At 46.9% G+C, this 13,911-nt stretch overlaps 1 protein-coding gene across 4 annotated transcripts in view; it reads right to left on the minus strand.

Moving 5' to 3' along the window:
• Positions 1-13,911, minus strand: part of NIPAL3 (NIPA like domain containing 3) — a 57,260-nt gene that overhangs the window by 14,492 nt on the left and 28,857 nt on the right. For all 4 annotated transcript variants that reach the window (XM_027520299.1, XM_027520300.1, XM_027520294.1 and 1 more), the window contains 3 exons: positions 13,543-13,602; positions 6,592-6,737; positions 3,043-3,139 (listed from right to left, as the gene is read on the minus strand). In XM_027520299.1, coding sequence (XP_027376100.1) covers positions 3,043-3,139; positions 6,592-6,737; positions 13,543-13,602 — 303 coding nt within the window. The remainder of the gene's footprint in view (positions 1-3,042; positions 3,140-6,591; positions 6,738-13,542; positions 13,603-13,911) is intronic.

The following is a 13,911-nucleotide window of genomic DNA, read 5'->3' on the forward strand; positions in this document are numbered from 1 at the left end:
TTAAAATTAGAGTCAAGTTAACTCTGGGCTTTTATAGTATGTATATTATAAAACATATGCAGGAAACATATGTCCTTCACTTAAAAGGTGAAGATAAAAATGAATACCGGTTTGAGTACTTTTTTCTTCCCATACGCCCAGTGGACTGTCTTGCTCACCTCACTGTAGAGCCCACTGCTTTACCCAGCACTGCAGAAATGACCTCTCACTCTAAACTATCAGATTCCCCTGCCATAGCAGGAGTCAAAAGAAGCTCCCAAGTATGGTACAACTAAAGGTCCTTGTCCTGGCTGTAATGCTCTGCTTTCCTGTTTTCTCAGCTTCTGCACATTTTGCCTTCTCCTGCCAACAGCCCATCACGCATGGTGACTTTTGGTGGCCCCTCAGCTACTTAGCGGAGAAGGCAATGGCACCCCACTCCAGTACTCTTGCCTGGAATATCCCATGGATGGAGGAGCCTGGTGGGCTGCAGTCCATGGGGTCGCGAAGAGTCAGACACGACTGAGCGACTTCACTTTCACTTTTCACTTTCATGCACTGGAGAAGGAAATGGCAACCCACTCCAGTGTTCTTGCCTGGAGAATCCCAGGGACGGGGGAGCCTGATGGGCTGCTGTCTATGGGGTCGCACAGAGTCGGACACAACTGAAGTGACTTAGCAGCAGCAGCTACTTAGGCTGCAGTCTTCAAATGTCAGCAGCCAGTTTACATAAGCACTTCCTCCGGACTGCCCTTGTTAGTGAGGAGGGGACAGAAGGGAACTGGCTAACATGCCTCGGTAATCTCTGGTCTTCTGATTCACCAAGAGAGAAGGTTTGGGACCATGATGTTCCAACCCACTTTGCAAACAAAATCATCAAGGAATGGGCCCCTGAGTCATGCTACAACAGGAATGAATCCTCTCGAACACGATGCTCAGTGAAAGAGGCCAGTAACAAATGGCCACAGGGTGTATGATTCCACTTATATAGTATGTCCAGAAAGGCAAATCCATAGAGACAGTAAGTACATTAGTGACTGGCCATGGGCTTCCCTGGTAGCTCAGACGGTAAAGAGTCTGCCTGCAGTGCAGGAGAACCAGGTTTGATCCCTGGGTCGGGAAGATCCCCTGGAAAAGGAAATGGCAACACACTCCAGTAATCTTGCCTGGAGAATTTCATGGATAGAGAGGAGCCTGGCATGCTACAGTCCATGGGGTCGCAAAGAGTTGGACACGACTGAGCGACTTCACTTTCTACTTCCACTTCCATGGGCTCGGAGGATGGGAAGATGAGGAGTGACTGCCAGCGGGCATGGTGTTTCTTTTGAGGGACTACAAAAACATTCTAAAATTCAATTATGATGATGTTACATCCTTTGTGAATATACTAAAAATCACTGAACTATACACTTTGAACAGGTGAACTTTATGGTCTGCAAATAAGATCTCTGTAAAGCTGTTTAAGGGCCTCCCAGGTGGTCACTGCTGGTAGAGAAGCCGCCTGCCAATGCAGGATACAGAAGAGATGTGGGTTTGATCCCTGGGTTGGAAAGATCCCTTGGAGGTGGGTATTGCAACCTACTCCAGTATTCTTGCCTGGAGAATTCCATGGACAGAGGAGCCTGGTGGGCTACAGTCCATGGGCAAACAGTCGGACACGACTGAAGCGATTCAGCATGCACAAAGCTGTTAAAGAAGAAACAGTGGAACCCTATCAAACAATGACTCGGATCTGCGTGGTCTACGGCCTGCTACTGGAGTGGACTCGCTCTCGACAGGACACTGGGGATCAGCGCTCACCTTGTTTGACCCCCCTCCCGGCCCTGAGATCTGGGTGTTCTCTGAGGCCCATGTTTAGGGGACCATGTGGCTGACACACAGTCCCTAGGAGGCAGTGGTGGGGCGGCGCCCACTTTTCCCTCCCCAGGAGGAAGGGGTGCTTCTCATGGCTCCTCTTAGCAGCTCTAACCCTATGCGGGCTGAGAGCCTCACCCCAGTCTGATTTAGGAGCCATTTCCCCCACTGTACCCACTGTGCCTCTAAAAGGAAAAAGAGAGAGAGAGAGAGAAATCGAAATCAATTCTTGCCTTTAAATCCAGAATTAAGTCTTCACCTTTGACAGGTCTTACAAGCATCCTTAGGGACTCCGCCGTTGGAGCCCGCTTCACCCCTGACTTCTCTGAATTAACTTCCAGTCGCCCCCTCCACCCTTACTCTGCTTTCTTCTTTGTCACTGTTAATTGTCACTGCTCAAACTTAACACTGTTTATACATTTGTCAGCTCACTTACTGTCATTCTCCTCCCTTTAGAATAACAGCAGCCTGAGCGGAGGGGGGTCTGTCTGGCTCACTGCTCTAGCTAGTTTGCAGCACCTCTCCTGGCACTTAGGAGACTTGGTATTTGAGCAAGAACACCGAACGCTGAACCCTAACCCTAACCCTAAAGAAGAAACTGACGAGGCCCATAGATAGCCAGTGGGAATTTGCTATATGACTCAGGGAACTCAAACTAGGGCTCTGTGACCACCTAGAGGGGTGGGATGGAGGTTCTAGAGGGAGGGGACAGATGTATATCTATGGCTGATACATGCTGATGCATGGCAGACACCAACACAATATTGTAAAGCAATTATCCTCCAATCAAAAAAAAAAAAAAAAAGAAACTAACAAGGTCTGTGTCTAGTTAGCAGGAACCCAGCCCTGGTAGCCTCTGATGCAGAGGGACCAGCCTGAGCCGGCTTCCAGCAGCTCCTGGGTCCAGCGGCCCGCAGCTCGGTAAACAAAACCCATTATTTCCTTTTGGTGCTACTTAAAGAAAAAGAAAAGAAAGTGAAGTGGTTTAGTCGTGTCCAAATCTTTTCGACCCCATGGACTGTAGCCTATCAGGCTCCACCGTCTATGGGATTTTCCAGGCAAGAGTACTGGAGTGGGTTGCCATTTCCTTCTTCAAAGGCTCTTCCTGACCCAGGGATCAAACCCGGGTCTCCCGCATTATAGGCAGATGCTTTACCGTCTGAGCCACCAGGGAAGTGGCAAAACTCAACCACCCGGACCCTCACTTACCGAGTAAGGCCACCAAGAGGAGAATCACCACGATGTTATTGGCGTTCCTCTCCTTGTAGAAGTACAGCAGCAGGCAGAAGAGAATGATCTCCACGAGCTGCAGAGAACAGCAAGAGGGGAGGTCAGCGGGGGGCGACGGGCAAGACCAGGAGACCCTGGTGGGCTGGGCTGGAGCTTATGCTGCGGACCGCACCAGCTTCAGGCCCTCCGTGTGGAAAGAGAATTGAAACATTTCCCAGACCCCTGCTACACATCCTGCAGGGAAGCAGGGAACGCTGAGTCCCTCTAACCCCCACCCTGCGGGGGAGTCCACCTCGTCGGGGGGCTCTGAGGGTGCTGTGCCAGCCTCACGTCCACCTTGTCCTGGATGGTCAAGGTTCACCAGGCTGGGCTGGTGACCCCCTTCACTGCTCCATGGTAACGCCCACTGAAACTGGGGAGCCGGTCACAGAGGGAGACGCTTGTCTGCTGAGAAGAGCTCTTCGGTAAAGTACGTAGGTCTATATATACCAGTCGCTCGATAACCAGGCCACTACTGTGTGCCGCTTGGCAGAGTTGGAAGGAGAGGACATCTGGAGTCAGGGACGCCCAGTTCTGAGCTTGGACCTCCTTCTAAACTAGCCGGGTGACCTTGGGCAGGCCACTTAAGTTCTCTGAACCTCAGTTACCGCCTCTGTGAAATGGGGATAATGACAATAATTCCTAACTCACAGGGCCGTGATCCCAGCCTATGCTTAACGAGCTCATGAACCTGCCTGGCTGTCTTCTAAGCATGTTATCTTTACTCACTCAACTCGTTAAATCAGCGCCATAATTCTAGGAAGCAGATACTACTGCAATCCCAAGCTAGCAAATGGGGTTCGAACCCGGACAGTTTGGCTCCAGGACACATGAGCTTTCCCACTAGGCTATGCTGCTGCAGCCCTGTGTCTTGTGTTCAGAAGATGCTCCCCACGTTCAGTCCCTGGGTCTGGAAGATTCCCCGGAGAAGGGAATGGCTACCCACTCCTGTATTCTTGCCTGGAGAACTCCATGGACAGAGGAGCCTCGTGGGCTACAAGCAAAGAATCCTACCAGAAAATGTAAAATTAGAGAACTCTAAAGTTTGAGAAGTTCCCCGCCCTTACGGCAACAACTTATCCTTTCTACTCCTTAAAAAGGTCCAGACACTGGCAATACTCTTCCAGGGAGTGAAGCAAGCCCAGCGTCACTGGGCTTTAGTTTAGCAAAACTAAAACAACAGCTCAGCTCCATTTGCCTGCCTTGACCTCCCACCGGAGTTTGTTTACCATAAAAACCAATACGGAAATATTAATCGGCATTGTAAGAAGAAAACCATTTTTTAAAATTCCTCATAATTATGAGACCACAAAACACAGCAGCTTTCATTTTCCTGTGTCCTCCGGTCTCTGTCACAGTGAATACCTGTTTTATCTACTTGCCATCACCGTCCAAGCCCAATTTTGTGCTGGGCCATTTTTAGTTACATAAACAATTTTCATGTTTTATGAAGTTGTCATAATTATCTTTCATTGCTGCAGAATACGCCATCAAGCAGATGCACAGTTATTCCTCAGTATTTCCAACTGATGGGTGTGGATTCTGGCTGGGGGTAGGGGTGGGGCCAGTTTCCCCACCATTTTCATGATGCTTGAATGCATTCCGGGAGAGCGCTTGGCATCCTAGTGCGAGCTGACTGTGTATGCGCTGCTGCCTCCTGATGGACCACGAGTTCTGTGAGTATGTCTCATTTAGTTTTTGTATCCACAGTGTCTGCCACAGAGAAGACACTCATTTATTGAATTTGATTTGGCCAAATTCCTCCAGCTGCCTCACAGTAATGATGGAGGAAGATAAACTGAATGGGTCACTGAGCATTAGTCACGGGCCAGGTGGTTCCCACACCATCTGTGTCTCTCCCGACAACCACTGCAGGTCCAGGGATCCGCTGATTTACAGAGAAGGAGGCAGAACACGTGGCCAAGGGCCTTGGTAATGGCTACACAGTAAGGAATGGACTCGAGCCCAGGACTCTGTAAAGAGAAGTCTGTGTTCTGAGGTCAAGCATTTCCTGAAAAGGTGGGTGTCTGGCTCTGCCCGGCAGACACTTTTCTAGGCCCACCGGGTCAAAGCTGGGGCCGGTGGCGGTCTGGAGATAACACAGCCCCAACCTTGCAGAAACATTAAGTCCTCTGATTTGTGGGAAATCTGAGGGGAAAGGACGCTTGGGGCCTCTGAAGCAGGCCCAGGCGGCTGAGGCAACACCAGTGAATGCCGTGGTCAGCAGGCTGTGGTGACACGCAAGGCCAGGCAGGCAGGCTTCGGGCCCAGCTCTGCCCTCAGGGGACTCTGGGAAACCTCCTAACCCTGAGATCCGGTTTTCTAGTCCATAAAATGGAGAGAAGAACGCCTGTGTTATAGGACTGTTGAGGGAATCTGAGAGGTGATGAAACACATTTTCACATCCTGAGGTCTGGGGAAGTCGTTCTGGTTTATACACGGTTTAATTCAAAATTTTACGCTAACTAAAACAGCTTGTTACATGCATCGTACATCTGCTTTAATTATGAAAGAAAAGGGAACACTGACCAGAAGTAAAGAATGTTCATGTTAAAAAAAATTAAATGCCTTCTTTTCTGCTACCCCTTCGATGATAAGATTCCCTCCCCAGGTACCATGGACAGACGGACTTGCTGTTTGCTGATCTGTTTTTTTAACTTGAAAGAGCACATCTTTGACTTGTTTAATGTTCTTTGACCTGACAAGATACAAAATTGTGCTGAAAACCAGGCTTCCCCAGAGCAGATCCTCAGTGTGACCTGAGAGGCTGTCTCCAGGGCTATGGTCCATAGTCTAGCTCACATAAAACTCTTGGTTTATTGATTATTTTTGGTGACAGATAATATACTAAAAAACATTTAACATGGTGCCATGCATGGAGCAGGAATATACCAGTAGCTTTATCAAATACCTTGAATGTCCTTGTTTAGTCTACTCGTAGACCCAACCAGGATGTAACTGGAGCAGAGGACTGAGCTCCAGTTGGGGGTTTAGGAAATAAAGTTCCCATTGTCTCTCATTTTTCTATCAGCTTCTATCAGCTGTGTGATACTGGCCAAAGAGAAGTAACTGCTTACAATTTTAACTTTTTTTTCTTACCTTAACTGTTTTAAACGCTCAATGTAGCGATATGTAAAGACAAAGACAAAATAAAAAACACAAGCATAATTCCATCTCCCAGAGACAACTACTCATGGAGTTTCTGTTTTTCTGTCCATTATTTTACAGATATGGTACAGACCTACAAATACCTCTAAAAAATCAAGTTGTCATATTATACATGCAGTTTTAGACATTACTCAGGACACAGTGGGGAAAAAAGAAAACACTTGACCGGGAATGACATACTCCCGCGAGCATGGTGTTCAGCGCTGTGAAATACTGCATGATGCCTGTGAACCCCGTCTTGCTGGGAATTCAGGTTTTCGGTTTCTAGGACTCCATCCCCATACCCACCACCTCAGGTGGAAGGACCGGAATTTCTCGTACCATGTACAGGAGAAAAGGCCAGCTCACGAGGTGCCTGATGATGTTATCGCCTGTCATCTTCTCATGACTGTTGGGTCCGAATGTCACCAGCAAGTAGGTACCCACGATGGCCAGACCGCAGCCAACGAAGGATAAGATGTAGCGCCCTGCAGGGAGAAGGAGGTGTCGCATGGCTCACTGCAGCCATTGGCCAGGCCAGCACGTGCCTCTGGGGCAACACATGAGGACCTGCTATTCTCTGAATTTTCGGTTTTTCTTTACTTAAAAAAAAAAAAAAGAGAGAATATCCCCATGCTGCTGCTGCTGCTGCTGCTAAGTTGCTTCAGTCATGTCCAACTCTGTGTGACCCCATAGACGGCAGCCCACCAGGCTCCCCCGTCCCTGGGATTCTCCAGGCAAGAACACTGGAGTGGGGTGCCATTTCCTTCTCCAATGCATGAAAGTGAAAAGTGAAAGTGAAGTCTCTCAGTCGTGTTCAACTCTTAGTGACCCCATGGACTGCAGCCCACCAGGCTTCTCTGTCCATGGGATTTTCCAGGCAAGAGTACTGGAGTGGGGTGCCATTGCCTTCTCTGATATCTCCATGAATGTCATTTAAAAAAATAACATTTAACATGAAAAAAAATTTTAATGAGGTAGAGCATGCATAACAAAAAGTGCTGGATGAATTTTTACAAAGTGAACTCACCATGTCACCAGCACCCAGGTGGAGAAAAGGAATGTTAGCAGGACCCCCAAATCCTCACTTTGTGTCCCCTTCCCGTCAGTAGACTCCACCCCAGGGTGACACTTTGACTTCTGCCGGCACTGATCGTTTGCCTGGGTTTGCACTTTATATCGATGGAATCATACACTGTGTTTTCTCGTGCCTGTGTTCTTGCAAGATTATGTTTGTGAGGTTCATCTGTATCCTGGCCTGTGGTGATAGTTTCTTCATTCTCACTGCTGCATGGTGGCCCACGTGTGAACAGGACACAATTTATCATTTTCACTGTTGATGGGCATTTAAGTAGTCTCCAGTCTTGGGTTATAACAAATCATGTTGCTATGAAGGTTCCTGTGCATGTCATTTGGAAAACAAATGCATGTACTTCTGTTGGGCATAAAACTAGGAGCGGAATTCCTGGGTCCCAGGACATGCAGATGTTCAGTTTAGTAGGTATTGTCATGGTTTTCCAAAGTAGCTGTACCCCAACTTCCACTCCCACCAGTACAGTATGAGTAAAACTGCATATTTTTTCTTTTTCATTCTAGTTGTTTTGGTATTGTGCTCTGGTTTAACGTGTATTTTATAAGGAACATTCTAAAGCTAGATGGGCAAGATTTAAAAAAATATATATATATAACCCTCAAAAGCAAGCCTTCAGAGCCTATGTTTTCCAAATGACAGGCACAGAAATTTTCATGGCAACATGATTTATTATAATCCAAGACTGGAGACTGCTTAAATGCCATCAACAGTAGAAATGATAAATTGTGTCCTATTCACACGCAGACCAACATACAGCAGTGAGACTGAAGGAACTACCACCACAGGCCGAGATACAGAAGAATCTCACAAACACAATCTTGCATGAACACATACAATTTTTAAAAAACTGTCTAATCCTCTCCCAGTTGGCTGTTTGAACTACTCCCAGGGAACTATCTAAGTACCATCAGCACTGCTCCACAGACTTGTCAGAGACTGTTGGTGGCCCAGGGAACATGCTCCTGGGTGAAGGTCCAGAGTCTCCTGACTCTTCCCCAGGGTCCTGTCACACTCTGGCTGAACCCTGTGGGGTTGCTGAAAAGCTTCCGAGGTTGAGGGAGCCCAGCTCCAGGCAAGCTGAAAAGGGCTATGACTTTTGAGCTGCACATATGGTGACCACAGGACTCTGGATTTTCCTGTGATAGAAATAACTATACCTGTTCCATTCTACCTGGAGAAGGTGATGGCACCCCACTCCAGTACTCTTGCCTGGAAAATCCCATGGACGGAGGAGCCTGGTAGGCTGCAGTCCATGGGGTCGTGAAGAGTCGGGCACAACTGAGTGACTTCACTTTCACTTTTCATTTTCATGCATTGGAAGGAAATGGAAACCCACTCCAGTGTTCTTGCCTGGAGAATCCCAGGGACGGGGGAGCCTGGTGGGCTGCTGTCTATGGGGTCGCACAGAGTTGGACATGACTGAAGCGACTTAGCAGCAGCAGCAGCAGTTCCATTCTACCGTATCTAGGAAATGTGATACCACATTAAATGTCCTTTATTTTCAATGCTTACTCCTTGGAAGGAAAGTTATGACCAACCTAGATAGCATATTAAAAAGCAGAGATATTACTTTGCCAACAAAGGTCTGTCTACTCAAGGCTATGGTTTTTCCAGTGGTCATGTATGGATGTGAGATTTGGACTTTGAAGAAAGCTGAGCACCAAATAATTGATGCTTTTGAACTGTGGTGTTGGAGAAGACTCTTGAGAATCCCTTGGACTGCAAGGAGATCCAACCAGTCCATCCTAAAGGAGATCAGTCCTGGGTGTTCATTGGAAGGACTGACGCTAAAGCTGAAACTCCAATACTTTGGCCACCTCATGTGAAGAGTTGACTCATTGGAAAAAACTCTGATGCTGAGAGGGATTGGGGGCAGGAGAAGGGGATGACAGAGGATGAGACGGATGGATGGCATCACTGACTTGATGGACATGAGTTTGAGTGAACTCCGGTGCCGGGAGCCGGTGAGGCATTCCACTCGTGACAAAGGTCATGAGGAAGGAGGCTCGGCATACGCAAAGGCGGGATCGAGCCTCAGGAGTCCGCCCAGATATTCTCGAACATTTCCCCCCCAAAAACCAGAGTCTGCCTACTTTATTGCTTTGTGCTCTCACCTCTGACTTTACTGGGGGCTGTCCCCTACTGCCATCTCTCTCTCTCTGTCAAAGAGTTAACTTACAGCTCCAATTAATAAAGTTCCTGGGCAATTAGGAGTGTTTAAATCCAAACCCCTCAGATGGCTCTCTAACTCGCCTGACAAGTTTAGCCGGACTCCTGCAGCTATGCATACGATTGTTTACAGTCTCCCAGCCTCCAGAGGCACGGGAAGCTTAAGATATTCAAATAGCTTAGAGCCTCTCAGAGAGTTAAAAACTGTCAGAATAAACTAGTAAAGGATTTCATTGATGAGTCAATACTTGTTGCCAAGTTTTCACATCCCCTGAATTGTATCCTTGAATGTGTATTAATTAATAGTTGGTATATAGAAAAAATAAGTAGTGGCCTTGGTGTTAGTAACTTTAGACCCTTAAGGTAATAAATTCTTTTCTTTGTTGTAAGCCCATTACACATCCGCCCTATAGGAATGCAATTTTATCTTTGGAAGATGGTGCCAAACCTTAAAATAATTACTCTTAGAGAAAATAAGTCTTTGTTGATAAGTCCTTGTCAAGAGTCATAAAATGTTAGTAGGCCTTCTGGCCAGAAGATGATGTAAATCACCTAAACCGTTTGTATAAGATAAATTTGCAGGAAAGAAACCTTGGTTTTTGATAAGAATCAAAGACTGCTGACTTTGCATCCCCTATTATCCTCTATGTGTAACTTAGGGTATAAAAGCCCCTGTTAAAAATAAAGCTACGGGCCTTGTTCACCAACGCTTGGTCTCCCCATGTCATTCTTCCCTTTAACTTCCAGCTGAGTCTCCATCTGGAGCGCGGAACCCACCACGCTTACTAATTATGCCTGGGCTTCTAAGACCCACTCGAGAAGGTGTCTAGGGTGAGGCACCTTCCGCTATTCGAGAGGGCGCCTGCGGCCTACGTAAGTGGTGCAAACTTCTTGTCTTGAAGTTTTATTGGTCTCCCGCGTAAACCAAGCTACTCAGCTTCTTTTCTCCACTGAATTTTCCTACTGAGCTATCCTCATTCTATTGTTCTCTATATCTCTAATTAGCATATAAATAGTCGCCTAGGCCGTCTCTCCTTCGAATACCCTGGATCAGCTGGGGCTGGTCCCCAGCACTCCGGGAGTTGGTGATGGACAGGGAGGCCCGGTGTGCTGTGATTCATGGGGTCGCAAAGAGTCGGACATGACTGAGCGACTGAACTGAACTGATTTACATTCTAGGCCTCAAAAGGTGTTAAAAAAAAAACTAGTTATTAAATTGCTCAGCAAATGAAGCAGCCATGGTTAAACTCAACAGGGTAAGTTCTGTGCAAGCCTATTTCTTTAAGTTCTCTGCAGGCAGGGACAGGTCTCACTCATCAATATGCCTGCATTGTCCAGCAAAGGACTAGCACTGGGTGAATGTTTGCTGAATTTCATGGAACTTTAAGCAGGGTGGCCACACACAACTGTGCAGGTTGCTCACTGCACAATGGCAGCGAGGAGGGCTAAAATCTAGCCCAAGCTCTGCTCACCAAGGCAGGTGCCCACAGAACTACAGATGGCCAGAGGGGCATCTTTTTCCAATTCACATAGGGTGTGCTGCTCATTCCAGGACCACCTAGACTGACCCTGGAAGGGACACAAACCTTTACACTGGTCTCTGAATCAGCCCAGCCCCACCCCTCTCCTTCTCAGAATTACTACAAATCATTCTGAGTCTTTGCAGCGTGGTTTATTTGCTGAACAGTTCAGTTCAGCTCAGTTCAGTCGCTCAATTGTGTCTGACTCTTTGCGACCCCATGGACTTCAGCACACCAGGCTTCCCTGTCCATCACCAACTGACGGAGTTTACTCAGACTCATGTCCATTGAGTTGGTGATGCCATCCAACCATCTCATCCTCTGTCATCCCCTTCTCCTCCAGCCTTCAATCTTTCCCAGCATCAAGGTCTTTTCCAGTGAGTCAGTTCTTCACATCAGGTGGCCAAAGTATTGGAGTTTCAGCTTCAACATCAGTCCTTCCATTGAATATTCAGGACTGATTTCCTTTAGGATGGACTGATTGGATCTCCTCGTGGTCCAAGGGACTCTCAAGAGTCTTTTCCAACACCACAGTTCAAAAGCATCAGTTCTTCAGGACTCAGCTTTCTTTATAGTCCAACTCTCACATCCATACATGACTACGGGAAAAACCATAGCCTTGATTAGACTTGCTGAACAGTAGTTCTGCTTTTTCCAGAGTTAGATTCTTTTCTTTTTCCACCTCCTCTTCCAGTCTTGCTCTTACTCGTCACCAATGATTCAGAACAGTGGTTCTCAAACCTGGCTGTATGTCTGCAGCATCTTGGGAGTTTCTTCTCCCTGACGTTTTGTATTTAGAAACTCTCAGACACACGGAAAAGTTGAAAGAGTTGTATAGAAAGCACTCATAGTCCCACAGCAAGATTCTAAATTGACATTTTCTTATACTTGCTCTATCGGCTATTGATCCATTTTCTTCATCCCTCCACTCATTCTTCAAGCCAGGTTATTTTTGGATATATTCCAAAGCAAGTTGCAGACAAATATACTTCATCCTGGGGAGCTTTGTAAGAATGCAAATGCCTAGGGCCCTCAGCCCAGATTCAAAGTCTCTGGGAATACAGCCTGGACCCACCATTATGTCACTTCCTAGCATGGCTTGTAAGGTCCTACATCATCCAGTCCTCATGTGTCCTTGCTCTCATGTCCTCCTTCTTCCTGTACTCATCACCTTACAGCTGTGCTGGCCTTACTGATACCAGATATGCCAAACTTATCCCAGCCTCAGGGCCTTTGCACCTGCTGCTTCCTCTGCATGGAACACTTTGCCCACAGACCTTGGCAGTGGTAGTCTCTTCAGTATTACTTGGGTCTGGGCCCCACCTCTTCAGAGAGTCTATCCCTGACCAGTCTAGGAAAAGTATCCCCATGTTCCCAGTGCCCCACCAAAAAGCATTGTTTTCTCTGAAGCACTCACTAAGATCCAGAATTATCTTGTTGATTTAGTCATATAGTTCACTTGTTTATTATATATAAACATGTATACAGATGTATACAGATATATATATATAGGGCTTTTCCAGTTGACTCAGTGGTAAAGAATTGTTTGCAATGCAGGAGCCTCAGGTTTGATCCCAGGGCTGGGAAGAAGAAGGGTATGGCAACCCACTCCAGTATTCTTGCTTGGAGAACCCCATGGACTGAGGAGCCTGGCAGGCTACAGTCCATAGGGTCCAAGAGTTGGACACGACTGAAGCGACTCAGCATGTCTGCACGCACACACACATATATATATATAATATATACATTAGATTGTAACCTCCATCTCTCCTACTGCTATATCCTCAGCACCCACGGCAGAGAGTGGAACTTAGTAGGTAACTTCTTCCCCACCCCTTGGGTTTCTGTGTGGAGGGGCCTCCAATGGACACACACTTCTGCTTCTTGCCCCATTGGTCCACATTTCTCAACTGAATGCAGATAATCTATGAAAAGAATTTAAACACTCGGGTTTTGTTCTTTTTTCTCCCTTCTCTGCCACAGGATATGAATGTACGGCAGTAATTCTGGATAAGTGTTCCATTCTGTAAACCTAAATATTTCCTTGGGAGGCTGGCCTAAGGTCTAGGTGGGGGCTGGGGCATACCGGAGGAGAATGTAAACAAGTTCATGCGGCTGCATGTTCTAACCTAACTTTCGTTAGTAATAAGACATAACTTCTGATCTCCTGTTTGGCTTCCTTGTTTAGTTCCCATTGCTTTAAAACTCAGGGAAAGAGGGAGCCTTTTACCGGGCCTACTAAAATCCCAACAATAGATGTTCAATAAATACTGATTATATGCAATGAATGAAAGCCCATTTTAAAAAGTCTCACAGATGGTTCTGATGGATAGCCAGGTTTGGGAATCACTGATTAGAAAACCCAGCCCTCAGTAGCCTGCTGAGGGTGGGATATAGAACCACACGGAGGAGAAGGAGACAGATGATCTCTAGATTGGGAGGAGCTGGATTTATAGTGAAAAAAGACACAAGAATAAAACTATGAACACAGGCTCAAACCAATGAACTTACTCAGGAAGTCTTTAGGTTTCCATTTTTCTTTGATGAATATGATTCCTATGATGGCGCTGGCTGTAAGGAAAGAACAGCAGAAGAAGAGAACTGAAGCTCCTGTCAGTCAAATGCGAGTCCCTTCACCCACGCCCTCTGGGTCGGCTCATTTGCACTGGAGCTTGGTACTTTCTAAGCTCTTACTCATGCCCCCAAGAGCTCAGTCCCTTGCAATGTCCATCTTCAAAACAGAGGCTCCTCTCTGAGCCTCCCTGAGGATTTCCTACAAGGCCAGGAGCACCAGCGGTTGACTATTTGCTGTATGACCAGCAACTCACAGAAGTTCTTTCTGGCACATCCACTCTTTGGGGTGGGCACTATTATGATTCC

The sequence above is a fragment of the Bos indicus x Bos taurus genome, chromosome 2 (assembly GCF_003369695.1).
Source record: "Bos indicus x Bos taurus breed Angus x Brahman F1 hybrid chromosome 2, Bos_hybrid_MaternalHap_v2.0, whole genome shotgun sequence".
NCBI classification, from domain to species: Eukaryota; Metazoa; Chordata; class Mammalia; order Artiodactyla; family Bovidae; genus Bos; species Bos indicus x Bos taurus.